We start from the raw sequence: 22,547 nt of genomic DNA, 5'->3' as shown, positions 1-22,547 counted from the left end.
CACCAACTACTTATTTTCTTGGCCTATAAAATGCCAATCGATTAAAATATAGTGTGATTCGTACAAAAATGTTTTTCAAGCACTAATAGGAAAAAAATTGGGAATGTTGCTTTTTTTTTTTTAAACCAAACTAAAATTATTTCATCAAAAAGTAAAATATAAGAAACGTGCACACTTAATCTTATTTAATTATGACATGAGATTGTTGATATAAATCAAAGTGGGAGGAACCATGACAAGCGGTAAATAAATCAAAACTTTAAACCTGCCAAAAGTTGTTCCTTCATGATACTATAAAAAAAAAAATTATATATATATACACACACACAAAACAAACTTTCTTGGAAAAAAGATGAAACATTAAACATACCATAGGAGCCTTCCTTACGGACAAAAGTTGCCAAGTCCTGCCGGTAAGGAACTGGATCTCCATATCTCGTATATACCTGCACAAAGAAATCAGATGAATAATCTTTAAATTAAATTAAATAAATAACTTCACATCTATAAGAAAACTATTTGTTGAACACCAACTTTCAGTATTGATGATGAGACTATAAATTCCAGACATATAAGAGAATTACCTGCCAAAACTTCGTGTAGTTTCCCCTCTATATTTCCTTCTCTGAATTCTTTGAATAGCTCATCATTAATCTCAGCAGAGTTACGTTGTTGTGCCACAAATTTAAGCCTTCCACACGTATGACTTCTAAATCTGCCATAGAAGTGAAATTTAGTGCATATTACATATTTCTACTGTTTAAAAAATTCACAAGGAGGAAAGGATACATTATACACAACCTGATCCAACATCCAAGATCAAGATAACGACAAGAAACAAATAGAAAATGAGGCAATAATCAGGGTGTAGAAGAAAGAAGACTCACGAAAATGCCATCGGCAATTGTTTCAAAATCAGTATATGATTTTGGTTCACACGAATCTATGAACACCTTCCCAGCCACACCTACCAAAACTCACAAATTAAATTTTAAAAAAGGAGAAGTCCCAGTCCTGACTCTGCATGCACTCGCCAAGTATCTTCATTCTTTTTCTTTTTTTAATAGGAGAAAGTGCAATGAGCAGTTGTGATTAGAAAATTAGAATGTACTTCTCAAAAGTGAGGAGTGGGGGACGTGTATGTGAAAATGGGGAACGTGAATGTGCATTTGCATTTTTTCAGAAAAATTCGAATTCGCATTTTTCCTAATAACAATTAGGGCTCAATATATATCTTTTAACCTAAATTCAAATAAGTTAGTTAGTTAGAATTTACATTTTGATTAAATAGTTAATTTAAAAAATCTGATAACTTCCAAAAAAAAAAAAGTCCTAAAACGTGCCTTAAATTTAAATTATGGCTGCGGTTTTAGGAGTCCTTTGTGCATAAATAGAACAGTTGTTTTAATCGTATTTTTCCCAAAAAAATATAAGATATTTAATTATTTTTACTTCAAATTAAAAAATAGTACTAACTAATTAACTATTATTTGTCCTAAAATTGCCACTTGTCATAATTTTACGTTGCCACTTATCACAATCTTAGACCAAACTATCCTCTTTTTAATAATATATAGATATATCGAAGTCAAAATAGAGAGAACGCCAAAAAAAAAATATTAAAGTGCCCACTTTTCATTTCCACCATAAAATCAAAAAAGAGAAAAAAAAACTTCTATCATTATCTTCCCTTCCATATTCCTTACAACTCTCTCAACATTATTCACACATCATGTCTTTTTCCGTCGACGTAAGTCATACTCCGGCCAACACAAACCTTCCTTTAATCTCCGAAGATCCACTTGTCAACCTCTCAGCCGTCCAATCCCGAATGGATTCACTCCATAAATTCCTCTCAGATTCAGTCAACTCCAATACTTTACTTGGTCAACACCAAATCAACATGGTTTCCGATGAAATCACGTCAGCAATTCATCAAATCATCGTTAACGGTGCCGCTATCTTATCCTCAACCCAATCACCAAATCCGATATCGAATCACAAAAGAACGTTTTCGGAATTCGATGATCGGGGAGATAGTTCTGAGGATAAAGTGTCCGAGTTGAAAGTGGAAGATGTTACGCGACAACAATATATGAAAGCAATAACAGCAGCAGAAGAAAACAACACACAGTTTTACGTGAAAAATCCTCAAACAGAAGAAAACCCACGGCCAGACACCAACTCAGTCAGGTCCACAAATGATAAGAGACAACAATATATGAAACCAACAACAACAGAAAGAAACAACACGCAATTTTACGTGGAAAACCCTCAAGAAAAAGAAAACCCACGCCCAGTCAGCAACTCCACAAACTTAACAGAGGTTTTAGACGACGACGAAGAAGGGGAAATTATTGAACTGGATGCAGTTGAGTTACTAGCTGAGCACATCCACTTTTGTGATTACTGTGGAAAAGGATTTAAAAGAGATGCGAATTTACGTATGCATATGAGAGCTCATGGAAATCAATACAAAACACCAGAAGCATTAGCGAAACCTGAAAAAAAACACATCGAATCGAGTTCGGGTAATAAGACCAAGAGGTTTTCGTGTCCGTTCGTAGGTTGTTGTAGGAACAAAATGCATAAAAAGTTTAGACCGTTGAAATCTGCGATTTGTGTGAAGAATCATTTCAAGAGAAGTCATTGTCCTAGGATGTATTCATGTACACGTTGTAATAAGAAGAGTTTTTCGGTACTTGCTGATTTGAAAAGCCATTTGAAGCATTGTGGTGAGACAAAATGGAAGTGTTCTTGTGGGACTAGTTTTTCAAGAAAGGATAAGTTGTTTGGTCATATGGCGTTGTTTGAAGGACATATGCCTGCTGTTGAAGGGGAAGAGGAGAATGTGGTAATGGATATCAAAACCGGGTTGGATAACGGGTTGTTGGATATAAGAACCGGGTCGGATGATGGGTTTTTGGATAGGTTAATGCTTGATGATGGGTTTGAATCAATTGACAGTTATTGCTTTCAAGATTTACTTGGATCTTCTTCTCCAAATGGTTTAAATACTGTTAATCAAGATACTACTGGATGGTTTGATAGTTGATAGTGCTGCTATATGTATTTGTTGTTTCAGAGTACATATTTTGTATTCTTTGTTTTATATCTTTCTATCTAATAAAAGAGAATTGGTATTTTAAAGATCCTTTATTCTGGAAGGAGCACAATGTTCAAGTAATCACTCTGTTTGCTTCAAATTAAATGTTTGAGTCCAAAAATAAGTAACTGCATAAAACAAAATAGCACAAAGGGAGTACTTTGATGTTTAAAAAGTAAATGTTCTCAGATATGGTCCAGAAATTCAGTCAAATAAAATTTGACTGTATTGGCATTTGACAAACCCAAAATAAATGGGAAGTTGGGAACAAATTAGGTTGAAAAGGCTGTACTGTGAGTTGCTAACCATCTCCCTGGTAGAGAATAGGTAGTTTTTGGTTAGTTTATCTTACTGAATCAGGCTAGAACTTAAATTACTCATGAGGATGAGGTAGGTTTGACTGATTGATGCAGGTTACACGCCTTGAGTAACTCCGAGATATCTTTACAAGGATATGGTAATTGTGTAAGACATGAAAGCTCTCAGGTTTTAAATTTGATATGGTTGTTGATGAGAATGTTACTCAGGTTTGCTTTTTTGGCTAATGTCTTTCCTTTGTCATGTATCTTTGGTGTGGTCTGTCTGTTTTCATTTCTTTAGGTTAACAAGAGATGCTCTTTAAAGCCCAATGATGGAAAATTGCACAATAGCTATGTGTAATGTGTTTGCCTATGGCCAAGTATGTTGCTCAGTTATATGGCTTAAGATCTCAAATATCTGCTTTTCAGCACTACTGTCCAATATTCTTGTTGGAATGTGAAAAAGACTTGAACTTTATAATGGTTTTGTATTTAGAAACTCCATGTCTCTCTTTGCAGACTGGAAGTGGAAAAACCGCACACCATGCTTGGCGATATTGAAGGAGGAGGCACCCGTTGGAAAGTCAAGCTGTTGTTCTTTCTCGCAGAACTGGGACTTGCATATCTGCAAATGACTGAACCACCTGCAATTCCTGAACCAACCGAGAATGAGAGTGGTGACGTTAAGGCAGCACTCAAGCAACGTGAAGAATATGAAGTGTGATGTAGAGGTTTTATCTTGAAACTCTTTATCTGATTGTTTATATGATTTGTTTCTTCCTATCAAATCACCCCAAAGAATCTGGAAAGCCTTGGAAAATAAATACACTTCTATGAAGTAAGGAACAGACAGATTTTTTTTTTTTTTTGATTAGCGCCGGGTGTCCGAGTCTCTTTGAGCCCCTACTAATCCCGGGGGTGCACAGGCCCTCGGCAAGGAGTTTCCCGCAAGTGCACCACGGGTAATTCAGGGTTTCCCCAGTCCGATGGCCCTCAGAAATTGTTTGCACCCAGCGGGTTTCGAACTTGAGACCTTGAACAGACAGATTTTTTGGCATGAGTTTTTTGAATTTCAAATGTTAAGTGGAAAATCTGTCATGGAACAAGTTGATGAATTACTTGCTCTGATTTCTAGACTCAAGGATTTAAAAGTAGATGTTTTTGAATCTCTTCAAGTGGCTGCAGTACTTGCAAAATTACCAGCCAATTGGAATGACTATAGAAAGAAACTTTTTCATGTTGCTGAAGATCTCACAGTGGATCAGTTAACAAAGCATATTAGAATTGAAGAAGAAACGTGAAAGCATGAAAATAAATATGCTTTGGAAACCGGTTCAAAGGTGAATATATGAGTCTAGAAAGAGAAATAATTCCGGAAAATTTGAAAACAAGGCTGGAAAAAAGAGGAAGTTTTATGTTTCAAACGAAAGTTCTTCCAACTATAAGGAAAAAATGACATGTTATCATTGTGGTAAAAAGGGACACTTTAAAAGAGATTGCAGGCTTTTAAAGAAGCACAATTATGAAGGAAACCCTGGGCGAAGGAGGGTGAACAATGTTGAACAACAAGCTTCTCCATAAGAGAACTTAGGCAAGGTAATGAAGACAAGAAGAAGTTCCATCTAGTTAAGTGGGAGGAGTTGACAATCAACAAGGAAGTAGGAGGAATCAGAGACATGAGCAGACAGAACAAGAGCTTATTGATGAAATGGTTGTGGAAATTTGCAACAACTGACAACTCACTTTGGAAGGAAGTGGTCACTGCAAAGTATGGGATGGAGGATAAGTGGATGACTGAAGTGGTAACTACCCCTTACGGTTGCAGTTTGTGGAGATCTATCAGAAATCTATGGCCTTTAGTTTTGGCTAGAGCAAGATTTAAAGTGGGGAATGGTTTGAAGGTATCTTTTGGGATGACAGTTGGTGTGGCCAAGAACCTTTAAAGCAAATGTACCCAGATCTTTACACCTTATGCCAACTTCAACAAGCCACAATTGCTGAAATATGGACAGGACAAGGATGGAATCTACATCTAAGAAGGAATTGGGAGATGACAAGGATAGCAGCCTTTTATAACACAGTAGCACATTTCAACAATTTAACAGGTGAGAGGGATACTTTGGAATGGAAAGCTGATAGTAAAGGGAATTTTACTGTTAAATCTGCATACAGAGACTTGTGTTCAACCAACAAATCAGGAGGCAGGATGGCCTTGGAGGATGATATGGAAAACCAAAATACCTTACAAGGTAAATTGTTTTTCCCGGCTTTTGGCAAAAGAAGTAGTACTGACTCATGAGAACCTGAACAAAAGAGGATTTCACCTATGCTCTAGATGTTACTTATGTGGGGAACAAGCAGAGACAGTCAACCATCTTTTTTTGCATTGCAAAGTGACAGACCAGTTGTGGCAGTTCTTTCTCAAGATGAAAAAAATCAACTGGGTGAAATCAGGAAGTATAAAAGAAGTAATGAAGTGTTGGAACAGAGATGGTAATGCAGCAAAGAAGGAGGAGAGATGGAAGATTGTCCCAGCAAGCATATGGTGGACAGTTTGGAAGGAGAGAAATCAGAGATGTTTTGAAGATAAGCAGAGCAGCATGCAGAAAATGAAGATGAATTGTTTAGCTATTTACTATTTTTGGTGTAAAGAGGAAATGGTAGATCAAACAGCAGATATTTTAACAGCTATTGACTGGTTGTAATTTAGTGGAAATAGGAAGGCAATGTAAGCTGTGATACTTTTGAAAGGGGACTACACATTTGGATGTAGTTATACCTGTGGATATATAGATTAATTGTTACCATTCTCAAAAAAAAAAAAAAAAACTTATCCTTGGCAACAATTGATTCTTCTTACTGATGCACTGTGTTCTCTCAATAGAGCCAGCTTCTTGCTGAGAACAATAGATACAAATTCCGCAAACAAATATGGTTCATATGAATCATGTAGAAATAACATGGCTGAGAAGGGCCCAAAATTGTTGGCTCATCAAGTTATTTTAATTTTTACATAACATAGCTGCTGGGGATTAGCTTTTTACATCTGTTGGTTCTGATTTCTGTATCTGTTAATACTTATTATAAAAATTTACATGTAATTAACTTGATTGTATAAATATTTTTAACACATTCAGTGCATAGAACTTAAATAAAAGAAAAATTACAAAATAAGAGACATAAAGTGGATAATTTCAAGGGAAGACTTCAATGAGAGACCTTAGGCCAAAAGCAGGAGTAATCTTGTAGCTGATGAAACCAGCCTCAAGGAATAGCTTTTCCCATTCTTTCTCAGTTCTCTGCTTTCCAGTGACTAAAACCATCATTAGTACATCAAAAGTGAGCTTTACTTCAGTCATGTCTGCTTCTTCTTCCTCTCTGTCCAATAACATGTCAATGATAAGGACCTTCCCTTTTCTTCCTTCATTTTTATCCCCTATAGCTTCTCTGCATCTCTTTAGCATCTTCACGCAATCCTCATCACTCCAATTATGCATAACATGCTGCAAAAAATCATATTTTCTCAATCACAGGACAAAATTTCTCAACTGTTTTGTTAGACAAGCATGAGCAAGAAAGTAGACGAGAGGAAATCAGCAGAGCGGGGATCCGAATCGCCTATTTTTCCCTTCTACATAGTAATTAAAAGACTACATAACAAAGTATGAATGCTCAGGAAGTTACAAAGGGATCTATTTTTGGAGGAGCAAGTCTCCGATGCTTCCTTGATGGCCATGTGGAACATGGATTAGCATTATGTCATTCCTACAGATGATGACCGCACCAAAATTTCTATGTACGGACTTAGTGATCAAATATCATACAAGTCAATTTGTAAGCAAAAGATTGCATCTTGTTACCTTAAACAAAATGGCATCAGCAGGGGGAATTGACTGAAACATATCTCCTCCCACATATTTCAAATTTTCTGTATCTGGCAGGTTAGCAACAACATGAGGGAGGTCTAACACAGTGCATTTTAAATGAGGGAATGCAGCCAAAATAGTCTTAGCTATAATTCCAGTGCCACCTCCAACATCAACCAAGGAATCCATCTCTTCAAAAATTTCTTTGCAGTCCTTCACAACCAAAGATATCATTTGGGAATCACTAGCCATAGCTTCATTGAAAACATTGTTGAATCTTGGATTTTGGTCACAAAATTCCCACATGGGTGCACCATGTGCTGTCTCAAATGGGGTGGATTCATTTCCTAAAAACCAATCCCCCAATGATTGCCATGGATTCACCATAACAGGATCAACCAGTACTCTAACAAAAGGTGACAAATTTGGGATTTCACTCCTCAGAAGCAGCTTAGAAGAAGGAGTAAGAACATAACCTTCTTGATTTTCATCAAGCTTTTTAGTAGTAGCAAAGAAGCCAGAGTATACCAATAGGCGCATCAATCGATGAATTCCATTTGATTTTGCAGGAGGAAGTTTCAGTCCTGAAACTAACTCAGACAGAGTCATTGGCTGTTTATTACTATGAATTATATCTGGTATGCCTAGTTGAATTGCACAACCAAGAACCATGGAATTCGCAAAATTGAAGGCATGCTTGTAGATATGAGCTTGAGCTCGGAACATTTCACTCGCTGTTGGAACACCATCAGCCTCCATTATCAGAATTTCCCTGCTCTTTTTCTTCTTAGATCGATCTTGATATGAACTTTTGAATTGTTACAAAGAAAATTCAAGGAAGATCCACTTGTAGGGGCTACAAAACTATTCTTTTACATGACTTTAGTTCATTGTGACATGAAAAATGTCGTTGCCATTAGAACGCCAATTATTCTATTGATGATAGTGGACTGGACATGATGAGGACAGTAAAAAAAACCAAAGTTTTTGAATATTATCCTACTAGTGCGTCGTTGCCATTAGAACGCCAATTATTCTATTGATGATAGTGGACTGGACATGATGAGGACAGTAAAAAAAACCAAAGCTTTACAATATTATCCTACTACTAGTTTGACTTTAATAAATGGGATAAGTCATAGAAACACACTTAAAACTAGGCGTGTACATGGACCAGATTGGTTCAGATTTTTCAAATACCAAACCCAATCAAATGCGTCGGGTTTTTAAATTTATAAACCAAACCAAACTAATAAAATTCGGGTTTTTTAACTTCGGGTTTTCTCGGGTTATTCGGTTTTTTCAGGTTTTTTTCCGAAAAAGTCTTCATACAAAACATATGACTTTTACTTCAAATATTTCTTAACTTCAAATATTTCTTTCGTCCTAGTAAGATACAACTATATAACTGAGGTGTTTCTTAATAAAATAACACAAAATGTGAGATGAGTGATGACATCGTATTAAAATATTCAACAAAAAAGATAATAAAATCGGTTAAAATAAGTATTGCTAATTAATAAGCCATAAAGAAAATGACTTTAATCTAAATACTAAGTTATGCTAAAATAAGTACGGCTAATAAGTATTAATTACATGTCAAAGAAAAAAATTAAGCTATGTATTTTTACGCTCTAAACCAATTATGCAAAACTAAAGAATAGATATCCAACATTACTGTCATTCCTACCGTTAGAATTGAATTTCTTTTGTTAGCACTAGTATTGAGTTGGTTTTGATTTGGACTTTATTTGAGTTACTAACATCCATAGGATATAAAACTTTTCGACGTTCAAAATTCTAAGTTCAAGCTTAAAATAATATGATAAAAGACAAAAAACTACGAAAAAATTTAAGAAATATTTACAAATTACATTACAAATAAATATTTTTTTGTATAAAATATTTTAAAAATCGAATACATGTAATGCCGGGTCGGTTTGGTTCGGTTTGACTTTTTTTAGCTAAAACCAAACCAAACCAAACCAATTATGGTCGGGTTTTTTTTTTTCCAACAACAAACCAAGTCAAACAAAATCACTAGTCAGGTTTTTTTCTCGATTTGACTCGATTTATTGGTTTGGTGTGGTTTGTCGGTTTGTTTTGTACACCCCTACCTAAAACTATAGCGAAATTGCCAACTACACACTTAAACTAAGCAGGGTCCTTAAACTTATTTTTTTCATATTATTTACCCCCCCCATTTTTCCCCCACCCCTGCCCCTACGGGCTCCCCTTTCTTGCTCCCTTAGTGACTCGAACCCACAATCTTCGGGTTGGAGGTGGAAGGTGTTTATCATCTGAGCAACCCCTCTTGTCATTTACCCCCTTCACTGATTACCTAGTAAAGAAAATAAGTGAAAACACAGTATTATGTCAGTATGAGCAAACACATGCTTATTCAAAACTAGAAAGGTGTCTTAATGCCTTTTTTCATTTGATTCTTTCAAAACCAAACAACACTATCGTCCTATCTCGAACCCTTTGTTCTGCTTCTTTCAAGTTGAACCTTTTTTTAGTGCGGTAGACATTTGACTCTCGATCGTAAGTGTGGTTGTATGAGTACTAATTAAGCTCGCAACTGAGTCAGAATAAATTGAAATTGAAATCAGGCTCTCTAGGCTCAACATTTTTTTTTTTTGTTGGTCGAAATGGAAATTTTTTATATCAACCAGGTGTAATATTTACAAAGTACTAGTTTTTTTTTTGGACTGTGGAACTAGATCTGAGAGGCATTTCTACTTCTTTACAGTAATATAAACAATGAAATCTGTCTAAGTAGGAAAACCGTTTAATCTATCTAGTATCTTTGCCCATTTGCTTAGTGCTTGTCCTCGTATGTGAAGCTGGAACACTATTTGTCTGATTCTGTGATTATGATCCATTCTGGTAGCTTGAAATCTCCTTGCATTTCTCTCAGCCCAGATATGATAAATAGTAGCAGCAAAAAGAAATTTAAAGTATACCAGCAAAAGGCCTGTTGCTACTGGCCCTCTTAGATATCCAGAGAACTTCATCCTTCCAATTCATGATGCTTCTGTTTTCTCCCATCCATTTAAGTGGAGTTGCCCATATTCTTGTGCGTACTGGTTAGCTGTTTCTTCAATTTACGGCAATGACATATTTAAATGTTGGCCCATGATAACGTATGAGCATTCACAAACAGTTTCCTACGTTTAGAAAACATGAAAAAGGTTATTTCCATTTAAACCTACTTGCCAATCAATAGCAGAGAAGATGAACTGAGAAAGACCATTTTCATAATGCCGTTATTAATAATCAGTGCAGAGCAACAGGTCAAAACCAGAAAATAAAATCCTCTGAGTGTAGAACAGTAAGTAGACTGTATTAGAGCTCTTCATTACAAAAAACAGACTATTTCTGGACTAACTTAAAGTGCATTCCACAATAGATTTTAGATGTCTTCAGATTAACTCACAGAGAAAATGGTCGAATTTCCTTTGAAAGCTGAGATACACCTATTATTCATTCACCTAGAGTAGAAACATTATCTTTGAATCTCGGTGGAAGATTTCCCATTTAGATATGTTAACCAGGTTCATGATCACTAATCCTGCACATTCAGTATTGTACTTGTAGAAAGTCAAGACTAGAACAAAAGAACCATAAATGAATTAGTACCCCAATGTTGAAAGAGATTTGTTGATGTTAGTAGCTTCCTTTACATGTTCACCTTCAGCTCCTGAGCTTTTCTGCCTGTTGTCTAATAATTGCAGTTTATAAGAAAATTTCAACATAAATTATCTTCTCATTTTTTTCATAATTATTCTCCTTTACCTTTCAGAGCCTGCCAAATCGACAAGGAGCAAATCGGTGGTGAGTTATTCCTTGAGCCACTGCAAATATAGGTTGTGTGTAAATTTACATACCAGTTTGAAGGGGATAAGGTACGAAAAGACTAAATCTGATGGCTGAATTAAGTAAAGAGATACAACTTTGCTCTCTATCACACATGCGTGTAAATACACTGTGTGAACGGCTAGCTACTAGCACGAGCCACCTTTCTGTTTGCAGCACCCTGTTCTGCAAAGAACATTATGAACATCATAACCATAACTAACAAGATATTGGTGCATTTAATATTGCGAGCAATTATTTTAGCTCTGCTCTCATTTTCTTTATGATCTAAAATTAATAATTTTAACGTTACTGCTAGTCATATTCCTTGCGAGTCCTTTAGTAAATGGGTCTGCAGGGTTATCCTTAGGCCTGATATACACAACTGAGATAATTCCTTCAGAAATCAGTTGTCTTATGTATTCATGTCTCAAAGCAATATGTCTAGATTTCCATTATATATTTTGCTAATATGCCTTAGACATAGTATACTTCATATATGCAGGTCCACATAGCCATACTTTGTGTATAAATACCTGATTGAGCTCATATTTGTGTAAATATTTTCAGAAGCTGTATATTTTTGAAAATTTCCCATTTAAATAATCAGGCAACTATTAGGGACAAAATATTTGAAAGTTAAGTACTAGTACTCTGGATATGCCATTTTATCTGACGTGTGTATTTCAAATATATTATGCGTTTATTTTCTCACTTCTCTGTGCATACAAGTTTTCAAAAATCTTATTTTTTGTACATCAAGAATCTGAAGGCATTTTTTGCTTGAAATCTTTCCACATCGGCCAGAAAAAACCCTCCAAAAAGAAAGAGTTCATATTTTTTTAAGATAGCAATATGATCTACTCTTTATGATTAAGAGAGATAGAAAGTAATATAATTCCTGCATTACAGAGTAATTTTTTATGATTTCTAAAACACCTATAATGTTGTACACACTATACGAGTGTCTATCAGAGAAAAACTTGCTCTGCAGGGGAATTTGTATATGTTTTAGTTATGTGAAAGACAAGCTTGAGTTTTATTTCAAACATGTAAATGTTAGAGGAAACTCTCAACCTGTCAACCAAATATCTGAATGAATCTATTCCACTTCAATAGTTGTTACTCCCCCGTTCCAATTTATGTAATGTAATTTGATTCGGCTTAGAAATTTAATAAAGAAATGAAACTTTTGAAACTTATGATCATAAACATATTACATATCATAACTGGTGGTCTCGGAAGCTGGAATACAATAAATGTCACTTCTACAGAACAATGTTTGAAAGCAAAGATATAGGCATTTTCTTTTGTTTCAAGTTCATTATTTTCTGTTTGGAGCAGAGCAGCAATCACAAAACAAGCTTTCTTGTCAAATGATTTCAACCATGAACCAACTCTTCATGCACTGATATCTTGTTGATACTTTTGGTTATGCAAGTTCATGTAAAAGAAGTATGTCCAACACAGCATTTAGCTGGAAAATTGGGATACTTTATCTCGCCAGATTGTAACTACTTATTTTAGTTCAGGGAAATTCACGAAAGCACATTCCTCTCATATACAAACTCATTAGTTATTTGCAAGCAAAAATCAATTGTAGTAACATGATAATTACTGAAAAAGATACGAAAAAAGAAAATGAAAAAGATAAAAAAAGAACTGAAAAAGATAAGAAACAGAAAATGAAAGAGAAAAACAGAACCAGGAAAGTTCACCTAGTCCACAAAGTAAAACAGATACTAAAGCATAACATTCATGGGATAATTATCTAACATTACTTATTATACAAGGACAAGTTGGCCCTCTCAATCTTCCATTATGTCCGTCGTCTCTGAGCTCTCTTCTTTGACCTTCTCTTATTGTGGGGAATGATGCCTTCAAAAAATTCCAAAAATCATTTCGGCTAACCAGCTTTAAACATAAGGCTCCACATGTCAGTTCCAACAACTAGCCCACAACTGTAGCCTATGCCTACTGATTCCCAAGTAAATCCACTTGCAAAATAGGACTTGTCTTCTTCTTCTTCTTCAGACTCCAATGGTTGAGGAACATGCGATGGATAACTCATTCCACATTGCTTTGATAAAGGATGATGACATTAATCAAGGTTTCCACCATACGAGTCATTTTCAAATGTGTTGAATGGTGGACCTCGAGGAATGTGTCCAACAAGAAGATTTTGGGAGAGGTTTAAGACTGCCAGTTCTTGCTGTACCTTTCCAGTGAGCCAATTCCAAGAGAGATCTAGCACTTCAAGCATATTCAATTTCCCTAGTTCCAATGGAATATCATCTCTGGGTTGTTATGGGATAAATTGCGTAGCCAAAGTGAGCCAAAATCTTTTATGGCTTTCGGAATCACACCGTCAAAATGGTTGCTATAGAGATCAATGGCTGTCATAAATTTGGTGATTCTTTCAAGCTCAATATCCTGGCCTTTGATCACCAACCTCACAAAATCCTCATATACTATGTCAAAAAAAGATAAGATATTCCATATGTGTGATTCACCTTTGTTTGCGCCACGTAATCTGGTCATTGCTCTGAAGTTTACAAAAACTTTTGCAGCCAGAGAGCTACTGAATTCGTTATGAGAAAGATCAAAAATATGCAACTTGGGAAAGCAAAAGTTAGTCTGGGAAGCACTTATAGGTCCATAAAACTTCTTTGACTTCAATATAGCAGCCTCTGCATATTCGAAAGATGCGTTCTAATATGCAAAAAAAAAAAAAAAAAAAAAAAAGGGAAAAGAAAGAAGTTAACCAGAATCAATTTATACTACAGTTGATGGGCACTCTTAAAGCTCATACCTATAGTCTATATCCGTTGTCATCATAGAATGATAAGTAAATCTTTTTGTTTTTCTTCTTTGTAATTCCTATCATGATTTAGTAAAAATTTCTACAGAGTCAACACTAATTCTCCAAGCAAATAAAATAGGATCAGTTGGAAAGAAATAGAAACATAGTAGCTTAACTTGAACAACCATTAATTCTATAATAACATACAATTGAGTTGCTACCAAACTTTACAAACAACAAACAGCAAAATTAAAAAGAGAAAAACAGAAACAGAAAAGTTCACTGTTCCTTTAAGTGTGTCGTCTCTGAGCTCTCTTCTTTGGCCTTCTCTTCTTGTTGGGAGTGATGCCTTCAAGAAACTCCACAAACCATTTCGGTTTACCAGTTTTAAACATGAGGCTCAACATGACAGTTCCAACAACTAGTCCACAACTGTAGCCTATGACTACTGATTCCCAGGTAAATCCACTTGAGAAATATGACTCGTATTCTTCTTCATCTTCGGAATCCAATGGTTGAGGAACATCCGATGGATCACTTGTTCCACATTTCTTTGATAAAGGAGGACCACATAAATCAAGGTTGCCCTCATACGAGTCATTTTCAAATGTGTTGAATTGTGGACCATAAGGAATGTGTCCAACGAGAAGATTTTGAGAGAGGTTTAACTTCGCCAGAAATTTTATTCCTGTCAATTCTTGTGGTATCTTTCCAGTGAGACGATTCCAAGAGAGATCTAGCACTTCAAGCGTATTCAATTGCCCGAGTTCCATTGGAATATCACCTTTGAGATTGTTATGGGACAAATTGAGTAGCCAAAGTGAGCCAAGATCCTTTACTGTTATCGGAATCACACCTTCAAACTGGTTGCTTGATAGATCTATGGCTGTCAGAATTGTAGCAATTCTTTCTAGCTCAGTTTCATGGTCTTTTATCACTAACCCTATTGAATCATCATACGTAACATCGGCTCCTACGATTGGTCTCATATATTCGATCTCGCCTTTGTCTGCATCATCTAATTTGATCATTGCTCTAAAGTTTTCAAAAACTTCTGCAGGCAGTGACCCACCGAACTCATTATGAGAAAGATCAAAAATCCGCAACCTGGGAAAGAAAAACTTAGTTTCCCAAGTATTTATAGGTCCGTGGAACTTGTTCAAGTTTAATACAAGGACCCGCAACTCTGGAAGAGTTCCTAGCCAAGCTGGAAATGTATCATTTATAGCATTATTCCCCACATCGAAGATTTCTAATTGACGACAATTGTGCAACGATAGAAGGATAGCTCCTTCAAGTTGATTGTGATTCAAGGCAATGGTCGTCAATGAAGTGCTCCGCGGGCATAATGATGGAAGACTCCCAGTGAAGTTATTCTTTCTCAAGTCGAGAATCACTAGCTCAGCCATGCTTCCCAAGCAATGTGGAATGGACTCACTCAAGTGGTTGTGTGATAAATCCAATAATCTAAGGTTGTTCAACTTGCAGATAGTAGAAGGTAGTGGACCGTGAAGGAAGTTAAATTTAACATCAAGACTCAACAGATTATGGTAATTATGAAGTTGTTCAAGGTGGCTTGTAAGTGAATTATGTGAAAGATTCAGGTTCGACAATGAGTCCCACCTCATGCTGCTAAACCAGTTAGGTATTGGACCGTGAATCGTATTGTTACCAAGAACTCAAGTGCTTTTGAGTTTCTCAAGAAGTGTGGAAAAGCCTTTAGTTCACAAGATGATAAGTACAAATATGTTAGGCTAGGAAAAGTGATTTTTACTCCCTCGTCGCTGGTGATGTTATTTGATGAAAGGTCAAAGGTTACAAGGTTTGTGAGATTTCCAAGTGATTGGAGAACAGGACCACAGAGTTGATTATGACTTAAATCCAAAATCTCTAGTGTTGGGTTCATTTTCAGCTCATCTGTTAGTCCACTGAATCGATTATGATCGAGCCATAACCCAGATAACAAAGGGAGGCTAAACACCCAAGATGGTATTGTGCCATTGAGTGAGTTGTTGGACAAATTCAGACCAGTTAGGTTTTGAAGCATGTTAGCATTGTTAGGCAGTGGACCATATAGGGAATTACTCGACAAGTCTAAGCATTGAAGACGTGTCAAGCTTAGAATGGAAGAAGGAAACGGACCGACGAAGCTGTTTTTAGAAAGATACAATTCAACTAGCTCTTGGAGGTTAGAGAAAACATTGGGAATTTCGCCTTCAAGGGAGTTAGATGAAAGATCTAAAAATGTGAGCTGCTTCAGTTTAGAGATTGTTGAAGGAATATGACCGGTGAAATTAGTACCCCTGAAATTCAACTCCCTAATTTTTGTAAGGTTGCCAATGGAATCTGGAATCGAACCAGATCAGTCACATCCTCCGAGGTTCAAGTGACTCAAGGAACTCAAGATGCCAATTGAATCAGGCAGCTCACCAGAGATTCCTGTGAATGAAATATCCAACTCCAACAGAGTGTTGCTCGGGTGGATCTTTGGAAAAACTCCTTTGACAAGATCATTGATCCTCAAAATGAGCTTTTCCAAGTTTGGCAGAAGAAAGAAGCTCTCTGTGTGAACACCTTGCAAATTAGTATTGACAAGATCCACGTACCTTAAGGAGGAAGACACGTTCAAGGGTACCGGAGAAGAGATGTTGACACCTAAGAGAGAAACTATCTCCAGATTTGTGAAGTTCTGAAGCAGCATTTCAAATGTTTTCTGATCAAGTTCACATCCATAACCAGAAAGATCAAGTGAAACCAAATTGGAAAGGTATGAAATTTCTGTTGGAATATTACCATGAAATTCAGAGTGAGAAAGGTTGAGATGCCTCAAATTCCTCAAGCGGCCTATGTCATTTGGTATTGAAGAGGAACCAAAGTTATTGAAAGCAAGGTTTAGTGTCTGAAGATGATGTAGTTGGAAGAGGTTGCTGTTGGGATGAATTGTTCCACAAAGATGACCATCACTAAGGTCCAGGCCGATAACATGACCTGTTGACATGTCACAAGTGACTCCATCCCAAGTGCAGCAATCTCTACTCTCATTCCAAGACATTGTTTTTGGTGGAAAAGAATCACAGATGATAAAGGGTCGCTTGAACTGAAGCAAAGCCAAAGCTTCACTAGTTAGTTGATGCGCAAAGGACGAAGAAAAGCTTTGGCTTAGCAACACAAAATTGAGAAATGAGCAAAGCAAAAAGAGTCGCCTCATTTTTACTTTGTTTCTTGTATTCAGCAAATAACAGAATGTTCTTACAAAATCAATCATTATATATATATATATATATATATACTGACTTATGTCGGTATAAATGTTGAAGATTGCACCATGCGTACACACTGCTAAGAAATTTTCTGCAAAACTAGTGGTCCCGGACAAGGATATTTTTTAGATTCCTAGAAGACTTTTCAAAGAAGAAAATTAAACTAGGAAGATTCCATCAAATTTCCAAACACTGATCATTTAATGGTCCCGCGAGAGAGTAGAAATGTGACTGGAGACAAATTTCTAGTTCACATACAGAGCAAAGAAATTTTTTGCAGATGCTTCTAACAAATTTCCAAGATGATGATGGTTTTAGTTGTCTCTTTTATTGTCTTCCAAAATGGATTGAATAAGAGCTGTAATAGGACTAAGCACGAGCACAATCTTGATAGAGTAAAGAAAGGTCTCATTGTAAGTTTACAGTGGATTCTTGCATATTACATAAACTGAGAGAAAATGATCTACATAACAAATACAAAACTAGTGGTCCATGGACAAGCACTAAGTTTTTACAAATTTTCAAGAGAGTGATGGTCTTACTCGTCTTTTCAGCTGTCTTCCAACTTGTTAGGCATTATTAATTTTGTAGTGTTTTCACAAGACTTTTCAAAGGATAGACACGACGAACCAAATAATAATTGTCTTGTGTAAATTTGAATAAAAAATCTAATAAAAGGACTTCAAAAAGCACTCGTACAATCTTGATAGAGTAAAGAAAGGTTTCATTCTAACTAATGTGGGTTTCACAAATCAAAGTATACTTTGGTCAGAGTCACTTAGATTACCAAGGATTAAAATGGAACAAATAACACAAGAATTGTCTCTTATAGAAGGATAATAATTTTGAAATACCACAGTTTTTTGTTTCAATAATTGCTTCGATTGAAATTTATAGCTTTGATAACCAAAACAAAATGTATGTGAGGATTGGAGTACTGACTTCATTTCTTTGTTTTTTAAAAAAAAAAAAAAAAAAAACCTCAAAATAGGCACAAAAGAAAAAAAAAATTACTAAAGTTTTTGATCTTCTGCCCTTTTTTTAATGCAAATCTAACAGTGATCTAATTTTCTCATTCTTTAATGTCCAAAATCATGGAACAAACAAGTTACCATCAGCAAGTTGCCACCTCCCTTGAGGTCCAGGCACTTCAACGTTCATATTCGATATTCCTTTTGTCTCAATTTATGGGATGTACCTTCCTTTTAAGCCTATTCAAAAGAATTATAATTTTTATTTTTATATTTAAAACCATGTAACTTTAAACTTCTCATTTTATCCTTAGTTATGGCTTGTTTTACACCACAAGTTTCAAAGGTCTTTCTTTTTTCTTAAATTCCATGTCCAGTTAAACAATATTGAATGATCTAATAAAGGTCGGGTTCAGTTCCCCATCATTAATTCCCTTCCCCTTCTCCCTATGGGACCGTGGGGTATAAAGTAAAGAAAGAAAACAAAAACATCGACACAAATAAATTGGGGTACTTGGCCCAACTAGCATATCTAATTTGTGGTTGCAGATATTTCCAGGAAGACTATATTAAGTCTTGGTTGCTAGTACCTATCATACAGTGTTTGTCTTGTCTAAATTTGGCACAAATGGAGAGAAATGAACTACATCACAAGTAAAGAACCTGTGGTCCATGGATGAGCAGTGACTTCTAATAATTTGTTAGTCATATTTTGTAGTGTTGTACAAGACTTTTAAAGGGGAGAAGACTTAACAAACTAATACTCCCTCTGTCCTAATTTTCTCTAATGTTGTGTTTATTTCGAGGGAGATTATCGACAACACAGGTAAGCAAGGGATGCTTAACACCCAACACGGGTTCTGCAAAAAGTTCCTTTGCAGTGCACGTTAGAAAAACGGTGTGATGACTTGGTTCTTGTTAAGTAACGCACACTGCGTAGATATTTCTACAGAACGTCCAACAATTGTCCGAGATAGTTTGGCGTATTATTTAGTTTTGCACAAGACTTCTCAAAGGATAGAGTAGAAGAAATTCCATCAAATTAACTTCCAGACACTGATCATTCAAGGATGCAAAAACTGCAACATACAAATTTATGCTAATTGTGTGGGGTTAAATTACTAAAACAAATACCGAAATATTATCAGTTAGATTTTGACAAGTAGTAAAAACGTGAGACGAGAGAAGACTAACTTACGTAGAAAAAGGGGTTAAAAACTTAGTGGGGCCAAAGTGATTCTTGGCCATCAACATTTGTTCTTCTGTCTTCCAACTTTACACGAGACTTTTCAAAGATAGAAATTATTGCTTGACTAAGTCAAGTGAGAAAAAGAAATGAACAATAAAGACATATGATGTCACTCCAATTCCTTCTCCATCTACTTAGAGTATGTAAGAAAACTCCGTATTTCTTATTTCTAAAAAACAATGGTAATTTATGACTATATATCTTCATGTAAAGAGTTCAAGAACATGATGCAAAGGTTGGCATTTTACTCATCAATCATGGTTAATCTCATAGGATAGTCGGGTATTCAATAAAAAATAAAAAGATCCCGGCAAAGAAAACGGGGTACTCTGACCCAACTAGCACTAATTAATTGGTGGACAATGACTGCCAAGTCTCAAGTCAATTTGCAGAAATACTCCGGGGCTAATTCTTTGGTTGCTGGTACATGAAACCTTATAATAAATGTCTCGTGAGACTTTGAATAAGAGTTGTAATAGAAGGACTTAAGAAGCACCAGTACATTCTTGATAGAGTAAAGAGATATATGTTTCATTTAATCCAGTATGGGTTCCGCACATCAAAGTATACATTGGTCAAAGTCATTTTTAGGCCTTAGATTCATATTTTTATGAATAGAAGGATCATACATTTTCGCATACCACAAAAATCTATTTCAAAAATTGATTTGATCGATAACTTAATAAGTGCAATAATTCTAACGCCTAATTACTTTATTTTACCTCTCAGAAAGAAGTAGCTCGTCTTCGGAGGAGTTAAAAACCATGAAAGTGATGCTTGAATCCAGGATCGCCTACATGTGTTAAAAGGGAAGGGCTTCATGGATTATCTAGCCCACTTACAGTAGATAAACGGATCTTAAGCTGGCAATATGATAAGGAAACATGATTGGCACTGAGAGTTGAGTCTCTTGTAATTTCAGAAGAAAGACTAAAGGATAAAGACATTGCACTACAAGCGTTAACTGCTGAAAATCAGGCAGCTGGTATATTATATCAATTCAGTTACTTGATAATTAGCATTTTATATAGAGAAAAAGCTCAAAAATGCCATCGAACTATCGGAAGTTGCTCGTTTATGCCACTCGTTAATAGTTGGGCTCATTTATGCCCTCCCTCGACCGAAATGGCTCATCCATGTCACTTACGGTTAACAACTCAAATGACTGGGTTACTGGTGGCCTCCAATTAGAGGTCCATGTCGCCAACTTAAACCAGTCCAAATTAAATTCCAAATAAAATTAAAACCCGACCCACCCAGAACCCTTTTAGCTCAAATCCCTATTCTTATTTCCCTCATCTACATTATAGATCAAAACTAAACAGCATACAACATAAAAACAAAATTCAGCAGCCAGCAAAATGGGTAGGTCCAAGAATTGAGAAAATATGAGATATTACAGAAATTGCATGGTTGGTATGAAGCTTATTACCTCATAATATCTTGATATGGAGCTATCTCTATCGGTAGATCGAAGTAAACAACTGGCACTTGTGCTTGTAATCCTCAAGCTTGGACATAAGTTCCCAATGACAAAAGGGCCAAGCCCCTTTTTCTAAATGCCAAAAGTGTCCCAATTGATGTGATATCTCATGTGGACCCCACATTACCCCATTATTCCTGTTAAATACTTTGTTTTGTGTCAGTGGTGATTATACTCATTCATGTTCCATTTTTATACGAGGTGATATTTTAAATTTTGTTCTATTCAAACGAATTTTCCACATAAAAGTTAGAACTAACTTTCATTTGCCCCATTTAATTACTACTAGTATAGTACCCGCATGATGCGCGAAAGTGATAGAAAAAGTATTATAGAAAATTATTATTTTATTTGCTTGACCATATTAAAAGTTTTATTATTTTATAAATTGTGAAATTTAAGTCATTTGATCTACGACTGTTGATTAGAAGCCCAACAGAGAAGGAAAATCATTTCCTGCTTTTAAATTCCCGTAAGATTATCTGTCATGTGCACTTAAGAGTCAGAGTATGTTATGAATCCATAAAATTACTTATCAGGATAAATGAAAATGCTTATCCAGATTGTTGAATAAAAAGATATGAGTATTTTTCTTGATTTTAAGATCTTTCCACTATCACGTTCATATCTCTTGTGAATAATATTAATCCTGTTATAAAATGAAGCTCAAAGAGTCACAATATTAAAGGATGAAAACTATAGAAATAGAATGACAAAAGAGGAGAGATTTTTACTATTCTTCCAAAATGTGTTACAAGTGTATTTCATATGAAAACTTATGCCTCTATTTATAGTGTTACATATGCATTCAATATATGAGAAAATGGAGGAACCATTAAGATGGTGGAGGAAAATGGAGGAACCATTAAGATGGTGGAGGAGAAGCATTATATTTGTGTATTGGACATCCATAATATATTTCATAACACTCCCCCTTGGATGTCCATAGATGATGTGCATCGTTAAAAACCTTATTGGGAAAAACCCTGTGGGAAAAAGCCTCAATGAAGGAAAAAGAAGAGTACACATATCTAGTAATACGCTTTGAGAGCTGCCTCATTAAAAACCTTACCAAGAAAACCCAATGGGACAAAACTTGGTTAAGGAAAAAAGAGTACAACGCGTATTTCACTCCCCCTGACGAAGACCAATATTCAGATGTCGGAGTCTTCGCATTCCAATCTTGAATATCATCTTCTCAAGAGTTGAAGTTGGCAAAGATTTGGTGAACAAATCTGCAGGATTGTCACTTGAACGAATTTGTTGCACATCAATATCACCTTTCTTCTGGAGATCATGTGTGAAAAATAACTTTGGTGAAATGTGTTTCGTTCTATCTCCTTTTAATTGAGCTATGCATGCAGCATTATCTTCATATAATACTGTGGGTAATTTTGTATCACACTTCAAGCCACATCTTTCTCTGATGAAATGTATCACTGATCTCAACCACACACATTCTCTACTTGCTTCATGAATGGCTATTATCTCAGCATGATTCGAAGAAGTAGCAACAATGGACTGCTTTGTGGATCGCCATGATATAGCAGTACCTCCGCATGTAAACAGATAGCCTGTTTGAGATCGAGCTTTATGTGGATCAGATAAATAACCTGCATCTGCATAACCAACAAGATCTGTACTACCTTTGT

The 22,547-nt window shown here is 35.7% G+C and overlaps 5 protein-coding genes across 5 annotated transcripts; 2 read left to right on the top strand and 3 right to left on the bottom strand.

Annotated features, from left to right (window-relative positions):
* The first annotated feature begins 1,635 nt into the window (after window positions 1-1,635).
* LOC132616204 (protein SENSITIVE TO PROTON RHIZOTOXICITY 2-like) lies at window positions 1,636-3,152 on the top strand. The gene has a single exon (XM_060330815.1). It carries the CDS (start codon window positions 1,733-1,735, stop codon window positions 3,053-3,055), a length of 1,323 nt encoding a protein of 440 aa, XP_060186798.1. The 5' UTR covers window positions 1,636-1,732; the 3' UTR covers window positions 3,056-3,152.
* Window positions 3,153-5,353: 2,201 nt separating this feature from the next.
* On the top strand, window positions 5,354-6,110 carry LOC132612920 (uncharacterized). Its single transcript, XM_060326991.1, has 2 exons — window positions 5,354-5,654; window positions 5,767-6,110. The coding sequence occupies exons 1-2, from the start codon at window positions 5,354-5,356 to the stop codon at window positions 6,108-6,110; spliced, it is 645 nt and encodes a 214-aa protein (XP_060182974.1).
* Window positions 6,111-6,437: 327 nt separating this feature from the next.
* Window positions 6,438-8,319, bottom strand: LOC132616205 (trans-resveratrol di-O-methyltransferase-like). The gene is made up of 2 exons (XM_060330816.1): window positions 7,266-8,319; window positions 6,438-6,908 (listed from the first exon to the last, which is right to left on the bottom strand). Exons 1-2 carry the CDS (start codon window positions 8,028-8,030, stop codon window positions 6,600-6,602), a joined length of 1,074 nt encoding a protein of 357 aa, XP_060186799.1. The 5' UTR covers window positions 8,031-8,319; the 3' UTR covers window positions 6,438-6,599.
* A 4,347-nt stretch (window positions 8,320-12,666) lies between these two features.
* Window positions 12,667-20,956, bottom strand: LOC132613830 (receptor-like protein 9DC3). Its single transcript, XM_060328108.1, has 4 exons — window positions 20,845-20,956; window positions 20,135-20,205; window positions 13,942-15,039; window positions 12,667-13,841 (listed from the first exon to the last, which is right to left on the bottom strand). Exons 2-3 carry the CDS (start codon window positions 20,176-20,178, stop codon window positions 14,223-14,225), a joined length of 861 nt encoding a protein of 286 aa, XP_060184091.1. The 5' UTR covers window positions 20,179-20,205; window positions 20,845-20,956; the 3' UTR covers window positions 12,667-13,841; window positions 13,942-14,222.
* LOC132612919 (receptor-like protein 9DC3) lies at window positions 13,231-14,120 on the bottom strand. Its single transcript, XM_060326990.1, has 3 exons — window positions 14,037-14,120; window positions 13,496-13,841; window positions 13,231-13,403 (listed from the first exon to the last, which is right to left on the bottom strand). The coding sequence occupies exons 1-3, from the start codon at window positions 14,118-14,120 to the stop codon at window positions 13,231-13,233; spliced, it is 603 nt and encodes a 200-aa protein (XP_060182973.1).
* Window positions 20,957-22,547: the final 1,591 nt, after the last annotated feature.

This window comes from Lycium barbarum, chromosome 10, assembly GCF_019175385.1.
Source record: "Lycium barbarum isolate Lr01 chromosome 10, ASM1917538v2, whole genome shotgun sequence".
Taxonomy (NCBI): domain Eukaryota; kingdom Viridiplantae; phylum Streptophyta; class Magnoliopsida; order Solanales; family Solanaceae; genus Lycium; species Lycium barbarum.
The sequence above is the reverse complement of the archived record's forward strand: the minus strand, read 5'-3'. Positions and strand labels throughout refer to the sequence as shown.